A 17,527-nucleotide genomic window follows, 5' to 3' on the forward strand; every position below is an offset into this window, starting at 1 on the left:
AGGGCCGATATGGAGGTTGTGGCCCCACCCCCTGTCACACACAGAGCCACAGGGTGATCAGGGGGTTTGGGCGCTGTCCCCTGTCACACTGATCCCGGTGCTGGGCGGCATATTACCCTTTTACTATATAGGATAGAGGCCTGGTGCATGGGTGGGGCTGGCTGGTTTGCCCTGAAGGGTGTCCTGGATCAGGGTGGGGGTCCCCACTGGGGTGCCTGGCCAGCCTGGATGAGGGGATGATGGCTGTTTGCAGCTGGTCACACACCCTTCAGGGTGGGGGTCCCCACTGGGGTGCCTGGCCAGTCTGGGTGAGGGGCTGAGGGCTGTTTTCAGGCTGGGACTGAAGCTCCCAACTGCTCCTTTTTTTGTTTTTGTTTTTGTTTTGTTTTTCTGGGCCAGCTTTAGCTCTGGCTCCAGCTCTGAGGCTTCTGCTGCCGAAAGAAGGTATCTGGTTTGTTTCAGTTCTATAATCGAAACTCTGTATCAACTCCAGCTCTGAGATCCCAGCCGGCTGAAAGCTGGTTTCTGGGGTTTTGTTTAGCTTCTATATTTGTTACAATGTTTCTTAAACTGCAGGCTCAGAGGCCTGCAAGGCAGGCGGGGAATGTTGGTTTCCTCCGTTACTGAAGCAAGCAAGCCTCATGTTAGTTTCAAGTGGCCGCCATATTGGCTGGCAGTTAATTTGCATATCGCCCTGATTAGCCAATGGGAAGGGTAGCGGTCGTACGCTAATTACCATGTTTGTCTTTTATTAGATAGGATTATTTTTGTTCTCTTGCAGTTCTCTGACTTTTCAGACCAATGCCAGGTGGTGGAAAATGGCCTGTGCTCCCTGAGAAGGCAGGCACTGCCTGTGTAATCAGATGGCCCTGGTCCCAGGAGACCAACCCCTCAGGGGAATGTGGTGAGTGACTGGGCTCCAAATCCATGGAATCCCAGTGCTGTCCCTGCAGCGGGATTCTGCTGTCAGTGCAGCAGTGGTGCATGGGGGTGGGGTGGGGAAACCCAGCTGGCTTCTTTGTTGTTTTGCACTCCTGGTAATGGCAACCAGGGACATTCCAGGTATCCCTCTGTACCCAGACCACAGGACCAATCACAAGTGCACTCTCTGCTCAGGGGGAAACTGAATCCGTAGTGCCAGTTCTTGGGTTTGCGGGTAGTGTGTTCCACAACCTGACACCAAGGGCAAAGGGAGGCGAGCTCTGGGAGGTTATGGGGTGACTGTGTTTCTCCGTCTGTAATGTTGGCCACCCAGCAGCTGCGGCCGCTCCATTGTGCTGTGTCCTTGCCCAGGTCTCGGTGCTCAGCCGCAGCTGGTACTCCCCACTACTGCAGGGATGCCCACTGAATAGCATTGCTCCTCCTGCTGAAGGGAGTGCTAGCCACAATCTGATTCATCCCCTCCTGGGGCTGAGCCTTGTCATGAGCTCCTACCTGCAGGGCTGCCTTTGTGGCTTGTCTCAGCATTTCCCCCTCTCACCTCCCGGTTCACTCCCACCTGCCTAGCTTCAGATGTCTCAATGCACAGATCTCAGAAGTGTTTGTGCATTGAGCAGGGAATCCCTTGTTGAGTTATATCTGTTCAAATTGTTGAAACTTCAAGGGGAGAGACCAAGGGGATCTCTCACACTGCCATTCCCCTGACATTACTCCTGCCTACCAAATTCTTACCCCCTCCCTTTCAAAAAATAAAAGTAACCCAGGACTTATTTTGAAAGTAGATCACTTTGCCTATTTTTTTTTCCTGGAAAAACACCTTCATTCAAAGAGATTCTTTCACTGCAAAGAAAATGAACAGATTCCATCAAAACTATTATGTAAGAAGACTATGCCTTTCCTGGTGACAAAAAACAATTAAAGAAGAACACAATGATTTGACAGAGATAAGAGATCTGCCTCCTTTGGTCCACATAAACAGTGTTCAGTGAAAATGAACCAAAAAGAATTCAGGTACTTCATAGAAGTCAAGAATATCTCAGGACAACTTTGATATCTAATACCTACTCTGCTTCCATTATATTGTTGTCTCTATGCTATGATAGTGTACACTTATAAACTAATGAATGAGAATATAATATCCAAAAGAAAAATACTGGCAAGTCCATTAAGCCAGTGTTCAAATGGTGACTGTGAACAGCAAAACAAGAATCAGACCACATCACTTCATAGACAAATTCACTCCCTTCTAGGAATGTCAGCATCTTTACTTTTTCTTCCTTTTTAGAATTAATGTTTTACACTGTTAAGGGCAGTTTCAGCGAAGTATGTTAGAATATTTAAGTTTCTTCCTATTATGCTTTCATTTTCCATAAAAGCTGAGCTACCATCCTTCTTTATTTAGATTCAGCAAGAAGCTGGACAGAAATATACCTCTGTCACTGAATAACGGGATGGCGAGGACAGTGGGCCTTAAAATGCCCATCTCCATGGAGAAGGTATAGACATTTAGCAACTGCTATAATCCTACCTGCCCTTCTGTTTCTTTCCCTTCTTCTTTGATTAAAATTATATTGCATAAATGTATTCTTATTGTAAATCCATTAATCAGGTCAGCAATATAAACACAATGAGGTAAAACAAGGACTACATCTATTTTTGGCAGTATAATGGCACAGAAATCATAAAAGACCTTTATAATGAAGAAAAAAAACACACTAAAATATGTGACCTCTAAATGTATTGATGGGCTGGCCCAAAAGAAAGAAACACATAAAGCACAAATTTAAAGATTGGGATGCAAGGTAAGCAAGAAAGACAAATTTTTTCCTGAGGGTTTCTATCAAGTTTTGGAGACCAAAGCTTCCACTCCCATGGCTTTAAATCCTATTACAGAAAATCTCATAAAAGTCCCCATACCAGAAATGATGAACAAATGCTTGCCCTCGATTAAAGGGTGAAGGAGGGATAAATTTGCCAAACAAAATGTCTTGGCAATTCCACTCGCGTGTCTAAAACTTAACGCTGAATGAAGAGGGGAGAAAAAGCTCTTGTGAGCATTTGAAACCCCAAGCTGGCCTTTCCAAGCATTATGATATGAATTCATGCCCCTTCTATGATTCAAGACATCTTGAAAGAGAAATTTATTTTAGAGTGTTTCCAGATTGATAGGGCTTCCATGAGACGAAGACAGTGGTCGGCAAACTCATTAGTCAACAGAGCCAAATATCAACAGTACAACGATTGAAATTTCTTTTGAGAGCCAAATTTTTTAAACTTAAACTATATAGGTAGGTACATTGTTATTAACCTACCTATATCGTTTAAGTACTGTTGATATTTGGCGCCTCCCCCGGCCTGCGCCGCATCTCCTGTCGTCCGACCCACCAACACCCCCCACTTCTTCTAACGCCACTTCTTCAAAATAGACTCTCCCAGGCCGAAAACTGACTTCTGCACATGAGCCACGAAGTTGCAATCACACTGTACGTGTGCGCCCGCACATGGTATTTTGTGGAAGAGCCACACTCAAGGGGCCAAAGAGCTGCATGTGGCTCGCGAGCCGCGGTTTGCCAACCATTGGACGAAGAAGTATAAAAACCAGCAGGCCAGCATGTTAAAGCATGTGGAACAAGGACACTGAGGGTCTCCTAATTCCTTATGCAGACTTTCCTTGGGTCCTCCTGCTTTGTGTCCAGTCCCTCATTTCCACGCCCTCTGCCTGTTGTCCAAAGTGCACAATAGCTCTGGTTTCATAACCCCAGAGAATAAACCTCGCAGTTCTTACACAAACAGGAAGAGGTAGGAACCTAACTACGCATGGTGAAAGGTGAGAAACTGATCTTCAGACTTTCAAAGGCTCCCTGTTTTTTCTCCCACTCCCAACACACACACACACACACACACACACACACACACACACACACACCCTTGCATAGTTCCTTTTGCAGTACACGATGCCTTTATGGGGGTGACCAGTCCAAATCGCTTTGTTTCCCTTCAGCCCCCACACCTTCCTCCTTGCCAACATATGGGTACAATACTGTTCCGTGAAGTACTTTTCCATATCTCCATTCACATTCTACATGATGTGTTCTGACTGAAGTTGCAGATGGCTCCTAATGTACTTGAAGGTGAGCTTACTGTGTGTGCTTCTTGGTCTCTACAGAAATTTTAAAAAGGAAATCTCATGGAGAGTAACTGTGTTACTGTCTGTTTTCCTTGCTGGTTTAGAAGTAATTGTAGAGAACAGATCATAGTAGAAATGGTTTTGCTTCAATATTTTAAAATTGAAGACTCATCTCACTACTTTAGAAGTGCAAATTTCTCTACAGCTACACACTAGGAATTCTCTAATGTTGGGGTATATTTTGGGGAAAACTCAAGTAGTTTACTTGCTTAAAGGACTATCAGGATTGCAGCCAGAATGCATTTAAATTGAAATCCAACGTAGAATTCTTCTAAGACAGATGAAATAATTTGCCATTTATGTGATAAGATTCTACATAATTTAGGGGCAATGTCTCTGAGGAATTTACTAATGGTTTTGTAATGAAAACCAACCATTCTGACACTCCAGTGGTAAAGGGTGTCAAGTTCAGGTAACGATAAAGAGTTGAGTGTGTACTGCACAAAGGTGCCGTTTTAAAAAACACATTCATGTAGATAGTGCTGATCTAGCTAAAGGTAGGTAAAGGCCTTGTAACAGGAAGATCATATTATTACTATTTTCTGACATATGGAAGTAAATTGTTTTTTGGAAGTTGTCTTTCCTATAATTTACACAGAGTCACTGTCTATATAGCCTCATCACCATCCTGTATCTAACAACCTTGCTGATCTGTAAATGGTCAGATGGGGCATCATTTGCAAAGTGTAACTATTATGGACTGAATTGTGTTCCTCCCCAAAGTCATGTTGAAGCCATAGCCCCAAATATTGCTGTATTTGAAGGTAGTAAAGACCACTAGAAGCAGGTTGCTTTTAGCTGGCAAGTCCAACAATACACATTCACTGTCCTCTCTCAGGGACATAGTAACTCTCCAGCCATATTTTAGAATTTAGTTTGTGGTCACCTTGACCAGTCTTTTCCCTCAATAAGATATCACACTTGGCCATTACATTAGTGACATTATGCTGACTAGACCTAGCAAGAAAAAAGTATCAACTAATGTAGACATTTTGCTAAGTCAGTGGGGGAAGAAAACATTTGAAAAAATCCAGGGGCTTTCTACCTCAGTGAAATTTCTAGAGGCTCAGTGGCATGGAGCATGTTGAGATACCCCTTCTAAAGTGGCAGGTAAATTGTTGTGTCTTGCCCTCCTACAATCCAAATAGGCCTCTTTGGATTTTGGAGACAACATACTCTTCATTTGTGTGTGTTATTCCAGCCCTTTTACGAAGTAGCTAGAAAAACTGCTAGTTTGGAGTGGCACCCAGAGTAAGAAAAGGCTCCAAAACAAGTTGAGGCCACGGCGCATGCCGCCCTGCCACTTGGGCCACATGATCCAGCAGCTCTCACACCACTGAAGGATTAGGGGCAGATGGGGACGCTCTTGGAGGCTCCGACAGGCTGCTGTAGGTGAATCGCAGTGCAGGTCCTTTGGATTTTAGAGAAAAGCCCTGCCATCAGCTACAAATAACTACTGTTTTTTGCAGAAACAGCTTTTGGCCTGTGACTGTAGAGACTGAAAGCTTAACCTTGGGCCAAGTTATCATGCAACCTGAGCTTTACATCATGAATTGGGTGTTATCTGGCCCACCACACCATAAGGTAGGGTGGACAGCAGTACTCCGTCATCAAATGGCTGACTGGGCCAAAGCAGGCCCTGAAGGCACAAGTCAGTTGCATGAAGAAGTGGGCAAATGACCAGGGTAACCACTCCTGCTGCACTACCTTCTCTCTCCCAGGCTGCACAGAAGGCCTCATGGGGAGTTCCCTCTGATCAGCTGGTAGAAGAAAAGATTTAGGTCTGATTTAGAGATGGTTCTGCGTGACATGTAGGTACAACCCCAAAATGAACAGCTGTAGCACAAGAGCCCCTCTCGGAGACATCCTTAAAAGACAAAGGTGAAGGGAAATCTTCCCAGTGGATAGAACTTAAAGTAGTGCACCTGGTTGTTCACTTTGCCCGGAAGGAGAAACAGCCAGATGTGTGGTGTATATAGACATCTACAGTCTGTGGCCAATGGATCTGCTGCAGGGTCAGGGTCTGACAGGAATATGATTAGAAAATTGGTGGCAAGGGAATTTGGGAAGAGAAATGCAGGTAGACTTTTCTGTGTGGGCACATATTTATAGCCCACATAAGTGCTCACTGAAGGGTGACTACACATTCTGTGGATACCAGAGAGCCTCCTTCCCCAGCTAGACCTGTCATCACCCAATGGGCTCATGAACAAAGTAGTCATAATGATGGAAATGTAGGTTATATAGAGTGTCCCAAAATTCACGCAAGAAGTAATTTTGATAGAAAACACAGGTTTGTAATTAAAAATTGTAATTTTTTTATTGATTCATAAAGTATACAGTATAGGGTTATATACAGAATAGCACATCAGGTAAATGGCCTCCACAGCTTTGCTGGCACATACGCAAAGCTGTGGTCTTCATTGGTCTTCATTGTCCCTGCTCCTGGGCCATAATTGATACTTAGTAGTGCTTATCAAATTGAAGGGATTGAAATCAAAGGGCAATAGATGTTAGAATCTGATTCAATAAACCAAGTAAAATTAGGCTTTTATTTTTTTTGTTGTTGTTAATGCTCAAGCAAAATTCAAATCTTGCGAGAATTTTGGGACACCCTATATATGAGGTCAGCAACATGAACTTCATTCAACAAGGCCTAACTGGCTATGTTCACCACTGATCATGCAATTTGCCAGCAGTAGGGACCAACACCGATTCCCACTATGGCACCATTCCCCAGAGTGATCAGCCAGCTAACATAGTGGCAGGTTGATCACTTTGGACCACTTCCGTCATAGAAGGGGGAGTGTTTTGTTCTTACTGGAATAGATACTTATTCTGAATATGAATTTGCCTTCCCTGCATACAATGCTTCTGCTAAAACTACCATCTGTGGACTTACAGAATGACTTATCCATACTCATGGTATTCCAAACAGCATTGCTTCTGACCAAATTAAATGTGGCAAAGGGCCCATGATCATGGAATTCACTGGTTGTATCATGATATATACTGTCCTGAAGCAACTGGATTGATAGAATAGTGGAAAGGCTCAGTTATGGCACCAGTTAGGTGGCAATCCTTGCAGAGCTGGGACAAGGTTTGACAGGAGGCTATACATGCTCTGATTTGACATCCAATAATATTGTTTCTCCAACAGCTATCAAAGGACAGCAATAGAAGAATTAGGAAAAATCATTTCAGAAAAGATGTGTCATTAGAGACCAAAACGAAGATCATCCACATCCTCGTATTCCAAATTATTTTGTACAGATGCAAAAGTTAGATGGTGAAGAAGGCTGACAGAAAAAAAAATCATTTGAAATACGGTATTGCAAGAGGGCTCTATAGATACCCTGGACTGCCAGAAAGATAAACAAGCGGGTCCTAGAGCAAACTAAGCCTGAAACATTGCTGGAGGCAAAAAAAAATATGACAAAACAGAAGCTGTCATATGCCAGGCACATCACAAGAATGCCGGGTTCTTTGGAAAGACAATAATACTGGGAAAACAGAAGGCAGCAGGAAACAAGGAAGACCAAATATAAGAAAACAGACTCCATTAAAAAAGCCATTAGCATGAATTTACAGGAGCTGAGCAGGGCTGTTGAGGACAGGACATTGTGGACATATAGAGTCACCAGGAGTTGGGCAAGCTGACTCAATGCTATGTTGCAACACACAAAACTCACTCTTACCCCTTGTGACCCACTAGTGAAAATTTTGCGTCCTGTCCCCAGAATCCTAAGCTCTGCTGGCCTGTAGGTATTAATTCCAAAGAGAGGAAGGCTTCCACTAGGAAAATACAACAATGATTCCACTGAGCTGGAATTTCAGACTGCTACCTGGCCGTGCGGGGCTCTTCCTGACTCTGAATATATTTCCTGTGCTGGCTGGGATGACTGATCCTGACTAATACAATTATCCATGAAATAGGAAGAGAAACTAAATTCTAAAAATTGCCTTTTAGAAGATAAATGAAACTAGTGTAATGCAGTTGGTCCCACAAGTTCTGATTTTGCTAGACACATCCCTTGAGCAACAGTGTTCAGATTTTAAGATTAAAGCACTTCTTATCAAACCTCGTATTACTAGCACCTGCTTATACATGAAACAGAAAAGAGAGCAGTCTGATGACTCGCTCAGTGTTTTTCATAGATTTCAATATGCCACCCTTCCAGGCATTTTACTCAGATCCAGAAACCTATTCATAATGTCTTCTAGAATTCAATAGTTCCTTTCTATGTAATTATAAACATATATATATATATATTGTTTAAGTCATGATTATTAAGATTAATCAATTAATTCAGTTATCCTTTCATTCATTCAACAAATATTTAATTAGCACCTAAGAAATACAATGCATATTATTGAGTCTAATCTTGACATATCCTTCATTCCTTGGCTAATATCCAACATGCATTTGGAAGATCAGCATTGGGGTATGTTGATGACTTAGAATAGATATTTGCTTACATTGCATTAGACCTTAGATGCACTAGCTGGTTATAGTTAAAATATAGTATAATATCAGCATTAACTGATACCCAACTTAAACTCAAACACTTACAAATAAGGCAATCTAATAATACCACAACTTACTCCAATATACCAGTAAGCATAGTCAACAGTATATAACAGTAACATGATTGTAAGTCACATTCCAATAGCAAACCTGTTTGAAAATCCTCTTACCTCTTGTTTGCACCCCTTTCCCACAGGCTTCGCTGGTGCTCATTATTCCCTGCCTGACAGACTCCGGCACTAAGATACAGGGGCTCCATTTCTGTGGCTTCCACCTGTGATTACAAAGAACAGGGAACTAGAAATTTCACCATGACAAACACACAAAGGAAATACTTGAAATGGATAAGTGGGAAATCCAAAAGCATATAGATAGTAATTCAATAAAAATGGATTTGAACCCAATGCCATAAAACGGAGCCCTGGCATGCATTTGAGATAATAACCCACTCTGCCTCAGGTTCACGGTTAATGCCTTGATTCCATTTTTTAAAATGTGGACATTTTGCACATAAACCTTAGTTCATATAGCAAAGCGGCCATAAAAGCATTAGAAGCACAGATCAAGTCTAGAGTGCTAAACACTTTATGAACTTACAATTGTTAGAAAAAAGAGAGAAAGATAGTTCTTATGTCCCATTAGAGCATTAGAGAATCAGGTTTCGAACAGCTGAAAGTGCCACGCGCACACCTTTTCACTTGCTCTTCTAGTTCAATATTTTAGAAATGTGTTTCCTAGGACTTTGAAGTAACTCAAACAACTCAATAGGTTGTAGAGTAAAAGGGAGGTTGGGGAGGCACCTGTGCCTATTTATGTGATAGTTCATTCCAAGGAAGAGGAATTGATCTGCTTTTGATGAATTACCAATATTTCTATTCCTGTGAGGAAATAGTCTCTAAGGACACTGTCTGGCTTTTCCCTGTTTTTCTTTCCTCAGATCAACAAAACTTTCTATTTTCATGACCCACATGACCGACTGTGCCTTGTGTCCGTAAGCCTGTCTCTTCAGAATGTGCCATAAAACCCAAACCTTAAGCGAAACCACAGCTTCTGCTCCTTTGCTTAGTACATTTTTACACTTTTCCCATATCAGCCAATACCACCAACAAGAGATGTTAATTGAAAGAGTAAAATAAAAACAGGGAGTAAAATATCATTGCCCAGCCTTGCAAGATGAAAATGTTCTAGAGATTTCTTGCAAAACAATTGCATAAAATTAACACTACTATAATGTACATTTAAAAATGGTTAAGATAGTAAACATTATGTGTTTTTTACCACAATAAAAAAAGCCTTAGCGAAGGAAGACTTTCTTTGCTCAGGAAAAGTCACTTTAACGTCTCTCTTAGTTATGTGAACATAGCTTGATTTAGTATATGAAGATCACCTAACACAGGCAGCCATTAATATCAGTAACCATAAGCTCCTCCCACTTTATTTTAGATTAAGTGGGTCTCTGGGACAATTGGAAGTGAGGCAGAGATGGTCTTAAGGGGGGCGCTACAGACCATCCTGCAAAATCAAGCCCAGTATGTTAACATATAAAAGTGAAACAAATATATCATTGACTTTATTCAAGTGGCCTCCATATTGGGAAGAATTGGAGAGAAATCAGGAAACAGCTAAGCAGCAAAACCTGTCCTTTTTAAATAAATCATCTATTGATTTTAAGTAGTTCTAAATTTTCTTTGTATATGCATAGACTCATTCAGTATAACTCCAAAACACAGAAAGTGATACAGTAAGCGTTTTTCAGTCTGACTTTTCAACTAGGATATGTCATCTATTCAGATCTCTTAAATTTACATGGGCTTTCTACACTAAAATGAGACCAAGGAATTGAATCTAGTTTGGTGTTCTGCAGAGACTGAAGTAGAATGAATGACTTTTCACGGCTCTCTTGTGAAACCCTCAGGGTTGGAATGATGAACCGGAGCTCAGGGTAAGTGATATGTCCCAGACTGCCCAAGTCAAGGCAGGCCAGTTTTCAATCCTACATCCCTGGATGCTCAACCATGGACCCCTGGCCAATTCCATATAAGAATCCCCGCCCATGCTGCCTTCTCATTCCCGTACTAACCTAACATATTGGAGGAATGCTCAAACTCACAGAAATATTTCTGTGGACATTTTGTTTCTGTTTTAATTGGTAAATGTGTTACTGTGTCACTTTAATGGAGTCAAAAAGAATAATCCTGAGATAATGATAAAGGTCTACATTCACTTGCTTCCCTAACATACCAATGATGGAGAAAGCAAAAACTAAATTAGAACCAAATTACTCAAAACTCATGGATGCTTTACTAAGGAGCAGAGACTCATGCTGATAACTGGGACATATATTAAACCACACACACCGGGAGAAATGATACATTGATCCAACCCACACACAGTGGAACTGATTTCTGGGGAAATGGCAGGGGGTCGGTGATGGAAACTAGTTCAAACATGAGTAGCTGAATTGAAGTGCAGCAAGAGAGTCAGGAGAGTGGACAATAGAAGGGAAGAGCCCACTGACAGTTCCTAGGATTTTCTCTGATTATAATAGCCCTGGGCTCATAAAAATGTGTAATAATATTTGATTTGGCTAATTTTTTAAATTGGCTGCTCTCCCCTGGCAATGGTTAGCTGGACTCAGAAGTTTCAATATTTATATACATGGCACAAAAGTGTGGATATTGACAGTGCTTCCGCAATGGTCCTGTGGTTGATGAGGAAAAACTATTAGTCTGGGCATGTTCCCAGTGTTTGTCTACATCCTTCCCAAACTGGTCATCATGTAGAAACAATGGGAGCACAGGGACGATAAAATCGATAGTAATTTAGATTACTTCAATAAGACACTAAAATTTATTTAATGTAAGGCATCGTCTTAAAAGAAGAAAAATAACTTGCATTTGTATGAATGAATTAGCTCTTAAATTTCATAGCTTTAAGATGTAGCTGCTCCCATAATCCAGGGAGATCCTAGGCATTTTCGGCAGAGGCAATTTTAAGTGTGATGATAAATAAATGCCTTTTAAGATCATGGGATTTCTTCACAAGCCAGTAAAACCCAACAGTGAATTTAATGCAGATACCCTTTAAATGAATGTTTCAAGCCAATGTTGAAAGAGTGGAAGTTTATGTCTAGACACACAAGTCTCAAGTATTGTTTTTTATAAATAACCACCAACTTACCAGGAGGAGCATTTATAGTTTAAAAGTTACTCATTTAATTTTCCTTTTTAACATTTTATCCATAGGTTAAATTAATTTTTCTAACTAGATCTTTTCTTAAAACATGTATATAATTAAAATTGAGAACCAAAACAATTTTTGTTTTATATACTTATTAAATAAGTACAAATTTGGTTTGTGATTCTTGTTAAAAAAGGCTTTAGGGTGAGAATAATGGAATGAAGTAAGTTACCTTTGCATGGGTGCCTGTGTGTGTGTGTGTGTGTGCATGAGTCTGTGGTTTAGGTAAGGACCTCACCCTGAATCTCCTTGAATCCTGATCCTGAAAAGAGTTCTTGAGTGGCAAAACTCCAGAAGCTCACTTACTATCAAAACATGTCTGTTTCTTTTTTCTATAAATTAGACTTTCATATTCTTTATCCCTCAAAATGTATTCCAGATAGGAAGGGGGGAAAATACAGGTATTTGAAGATAAACAACATTACCTTATCTTATCTCTCACTAAACAACCATCTATACATATATAAAAGCCTAATGCCCAAATTGTCTCCTCAGGAGTTCAACTGGGAGACAAAGAGTTCAATTGCTCGATATGACATGTGCTGACCACCAGGAGGTGGTGCGGAACGAAGGAAGGCCTTGGCTAGCAGCAGGAAGGCCCTGATGGGCCCTGATCGCCAGCCAGGCCTAGGGACCCTACCTGTGCATGAATTTCTAGTATATTATATAAAAGAAAATGTCATAATTTATGTTGGAGTTTAATGATTATTCCAAAAGGTAACCAATTACCGATATATAGGGCACAATGAAACATCTTCACACTCTCGCTCTTCAAATAAGGTGTCTGGACATTCTTGACCTCCATTAGCTGCTTCCTGGTTGATAATCCTGTATCGAGACTGTCTTATTGTGGAATTTCCTGTGGTAAAGGAAAAATAAAATGAGAGTGCTCTTTTAAGTGGATGCAGAGAAAAACCCAGGGTTAGAGAGCCACTGAAACAAACAAACAAACAAACAAAAAAAGAGGTGAAGTAAGAACATGTGGAAAGACTGCAGGAAATGAAAATAAAAGCAAAGACCAGCAGTTAATACTCAATACACACTTTGTGATATCAAATATAGGTGTTTAAATATGCTAAGGCACATCTTAATGTTTTGAAATTCATCTGAATCCATATTGCCTATGGCATAGGAGTGACATGGCATAATCTGAGAGGCCACAGAAACCCTCTTTCATCTCAAAACAACAGCTCAGGGGCCTAGCATTTTCCTAGCAGCAAATCACTCTCTGGGGTAAGGCATTTCTCTCTCTAAGCTGCCATATATATATATATATATATATATATTAATTTCAGAGAGGGAGAGATAGAAATATCAATGATGTGGGGATCGAGCTCTCCACCCAGGTATGTGTCTGTCCTGACCAGGAATTGAACTAGCAACATCCTGGTTCATAGGTGGACTCTCAACCACTGAGCCACACAGGCCATGCTCTAGGCTACTTTGTACAATAGAAATACTCATAAAAATAATTACATTAGTAACATATTTATGGGTATTAGTTTATTAGAGTTTTTATTCCTCATAACCTGAGACAATATATATGTAATTGAGATTTAGGAAAGAGCCACTAAAATTGTAACAAAATATTATTTAATTGTGTTGTAGCATTTCATTTTATAACTTTAGATGCTTTCTGAATCAATAGCAGCAACAAAAGCCAATTATAGTTATAGTGGGTGTCAACTATTTTAATTACTATGAGCAACATATCACATTAGGTATAAAGACACCAATTCTTCAACTTACAACTAAACAGGAAAAGAAGGGGCCAATAATGCACAACTAGGTCTGAGTCACTGAAAAGCAAGAAGTGTCAGACTGGAGTGTAGTGTTAGGAGAATGCAGAATAAAGCATAATATTTCATGTTTCTGGAAAGCAGACATCTCATAGAAGAGGAAGAATTTATTCTGGGACTTGAAGGGTGAATAAGAAAAAATTTGCTGAAGCCATTTCTGGCCAAAGAAACAGTTTGAGAAAAAGGCACTGAGATATAAGGGACATGAAATTTACAGAGAAAGACACGTAACTGCATCCAGAGGCTGATGTGTATATGGCTTGTGTGTGTGTGCACAAGAGGGGTTTATAAAAAATGGAGAGATGGGACGTATAGGGGAAAATGGAGTTAATTTTTAGGTTTGGGACAGATACTGGACCTAACCATGTTAAGAAGAAAAGTCCTAGAAAGCCAAGTAAACTAAGTTGAGTAAAACTAAAGATAACTGGAAGGAGCCTTTACTAAATTACTTATTCACATGGTTGTTAAAAAGTCATTACTACAAAAAGGCATAGTGAGAAGTGACTGATCCATTCCCCGTCCTCCTCCCCAAACATCATGAACTGTTTCTTATTTACTTCTTCTGTGGTTACCTCCCAATCTATGTATAACATGCTGATGGCATTACTTTTTGATTTATTAACTTTAGACATCATCTATTGACTTTCTGCTCTACTTGATGAGAATTTACTTTGCACCATCGTTCAATTTTTTCAATAATTATATCGTTATTTCTACATGTTTACTGGTTATTTAAAGGCTTTATAGAACCTATTTCTTTTCAGCCCCACTGCTCACTGCTGTCTTCCATCAGACCAGCCACCTATGGTCTAAGAAGCCTTCCTGGGTAGACAGCTTCCTCTCTACTGCAACCCACACTCCTGTTCAGTTAGGTCATGGCTTCCTGTGATGTCACCAGCTTCTCTGCCCTTCAGCCTTTGGCCACTAAGTCTTCCATAAATTAATTGATACCTCTCATCCACTGATGGTCCTATTCTTTTTTGTTGGCAAGGAATTAGGGCTTTTAAAATTCATTTCTATCATTTTAATGAAATCAAGGGAAAAAGGGGAGACTGACACATTCGTACATTTCATGCTCTTGAACTGTTCAGTTAAGGGCATGCATGGAATCTTTGCCATCTGCTCCCTTTTTTGGTTTCCCTTCTTTAACCTGCTTTGTAACAAGGAGGCTGACCACAGAAGGAGTTTAGTCATCCATTGGCCTCTAGGTTGGTTTGGCCAATCGGGGATGGCCAAACAATGGAAGGAAAAAAGATGGCAAGAGGTGAGAGAAAAATCAGAGTATTTATTCCACCAGATTTCATCCTCTGGATCACCACAAGTTGGCGCCCCATCCTATAAAAAGCCCCAGTTCCTGTGGAGTGGCACCTCCTTCAGCCACTTCCTCTGAGTTCTACTAACAGATCCTACCTCTATCAGCTTTCAGGATTGGGGCTGTCACTAGGGCAAGTACTACAGTTTACATTCATCCTGTCCACTGCTTTGTAAATAATCCAGTTAATTTTCTCCAGTTGCCCCATTTGAATGAGCCACCTTTTTTCTTGACAGCAAATGCTTATATTGTCAAAGGACAGATGCTACTAGTGTTTGACAGAGAAGGGTGCTATAATCGGTTCCTCCTGAAATGTAGTTAAGGTCCTGTAAGGAGTATAGAAAAAAAAGATCAGAAAGAAAAAAACTATATTTAAAATTGCCTGCAAAATAATATTAAAGTCATCTCCATTGGACAGGAACACTATTTTTAAATAATTATGCTTTTGGGGAAAAATCTAGTCCCCCTCTCTCAATTAATTCCAATCATACTGTACTTATGCTAAAAACTATTGTTTACCTTTAGGATTCACACACGTGTGTGTGTGTGTGTGTGTGTGTGTGTGTGTGTGTGTGTGTATTCTATCTAAGTGTTATCTTTGGAGACAAAAAAATGAAGACTGGAGACAATAGAAAAAAATAAAGGGATGCCTTTACTTCACATTGAGAGATAACATGACTGATTGACTGGTGCCTCTTCCTTCACAATGCATCCACTCACACACGCACCATACGCACACATGCACAGTGCACATTCGCACACGGAGGCATTCTGCTTTATAGTTTAATTATAAGTAAATGAATTCAAACTTTGGGGAAAATAGTTGCATTGATTTTCATGCCCTATAGATATTAAGGTGAAGGTTGAAAAGGGGAAGACAGGGACTTTTCAGGTGGAAAGCATTTGTATTACAAATATATGTAAAATGTAGTGGAAGTTTCCGGGTATTATAACTTTAATCTACACCAGATCCAATTCTGAGCATTTTGCATATATCTCATTTTATTAGTATAATACTTTATGCTGTTGGTATTATTACTATTATTATTACACCCATTTTATAAATAATAGAACAAAGAGAGAAAAAGATAAATAATTTGCACAAAGTCACCCAGCTAGGATTAAAACTGCAGCTAAACAGACATCAAAAACCATGTTGTTTGCTGCTTTTTTTTTTCATAAAAGAGGCTTCATAGTAAGATAAAGAAAAAGAGAGGAACATTCCAGGGAGGAGTCCACAGAGCAGGTCCTCTGTTATTCCCAAAGGATATCTTTTCCTTTCTAATAAATTCTTCAGTGACACCCTATTTGCAGAAGGCTTTAAGTGTCAATAAAAATACAGAGTTGTGGGGCTTAGTGAGTGATGGTACCAACCTCATTAGGCCTATGAAAAAATAACATTAAATTAAAGTGCCTGTTTACAAACATAAACAACTGCTCAAACATGATTATGGCTAATAAACAACTAATCTAAATTCAATCTTGATTTATACATATTTTATAATTAGTAAGTCAGCAGGCGTACATAAGTTATTATAGTCAAAAGGAATAAATTTAGAAAATGTGGCAACTTAAAGATCAAAAACAATATTTAACAGAAAATACATGAGTAGGATACACATCTGGAGGAATATTTATAGATTATCTGTGAAGGCCTACAACAGTCTTTCCTGGAAAGATGGTAGCAGAGGAGGGAAAAATCAGCATGAAAAGAATATTTATGGGTGATTCATGGCCAGGTGAGCTGGGGCACATCACACAGAATTGAATAATCATGATTTTGCCCTAGCTGCTTTGACTCAGTGGATAGAGCGTTGGCCTGTGGACCAAAGGGTCCTAGGTTCAATTCTGGTCAAGGGCACATACCTTGGTTGCAGACTCCTCCCTGGCCAGGCCCCTGGGCAGGGCTCCTGCAGGAGGCAACCAACTGATGCTTCTCACATCAATGTTTCTCTCTGTCTTTTTCTCTCTCTTCCTCTCTTCCTAAAAACCAATGGAAAAATATCCTTGGGGAGGATTAACAACAACAAAAAATCATGAGTGTTGATCCCTGGTGCTGGGTTATTCAGCAATGACTTAAAGAACTGACTCCCCAAGTTTCCAATTGATTTGAAATGTGAGAGTACGGGAAAAGCAGGTAGAACATGGTGAACATGAGCACAGCTGACAGAGTAAGGTCGGATATGAACGCTGGGAGATGGATCCTAACGGCAAGACTATGTACAAAGTAGAGACAGGGTGGGTATTTATCAGCAATTCATGGCAGTTAGTTCAACATCAATCCTCAGAATTCTGATGGTATATTTTTAAAATATGACCTCTTGCCTTTCCCTCGTTTCTCAAATACCTCCATTACTCCTAGGTCTAATAAATCTCCAGGACTCATTTGGCTTCATGGCATCAGTAGTCTTCCAGGCTTATTGCCTTGTAAGGCATGGTTCTCATCTGTTGCTCTGTTCCTCAGCACCACTTACACTTCCAGGTTACCATTCAACAAACAAAACCCCAAATCTGCTGATTAC

The 17,527-nt window shown here is 40.4% G+C and overlaps 1 protein-coding gene across 1 annotated transcript in view; it reads right to left on the reverse strand.

The window, feature by feature from the left end:
* Window positions 1-17,527, reverse strand: part of THSD7B (thrombospondin type 1 domain containing 7B) — a 755,959-nt gene that overhangs the window by 352,967 nt on the left and 385,465 nt on the right. The window contains exons 10-11 of the mRNA XM_036320836.1: window positions 12,624-12,753; window positions 8,825-8,928 (exon numbers count right to left, since the gene is read on the reverse strand). Of these exons, the coding sequence (XP_036176729.1) occupies window positions 8,825-8,928; window positions 12,624-12,753 (234 nt within the window). The remainder of the gene's footprint in view (window positions 1-8,824; window positions 8,929-12,623; window positions 12,754-17,527) is intronic.

The sequence above is a fragment of the Myotis myotis genome, unplaced genomic scaffold (genome assembly GCF_014108235.1).
Source record: "Myotis myotis isolate mMyoMyo1 unplaced genomic scaffold, mMyoMyo1.p scaffold_m19_p_8, whole genome shotgun sequence".
Classification (NCBI taxonomy): Eukaryota; Metazoa; Chordata; class Mammalia; order Chiroptera; family Vespertilionidae; genus Myotis; species Myotis myotis.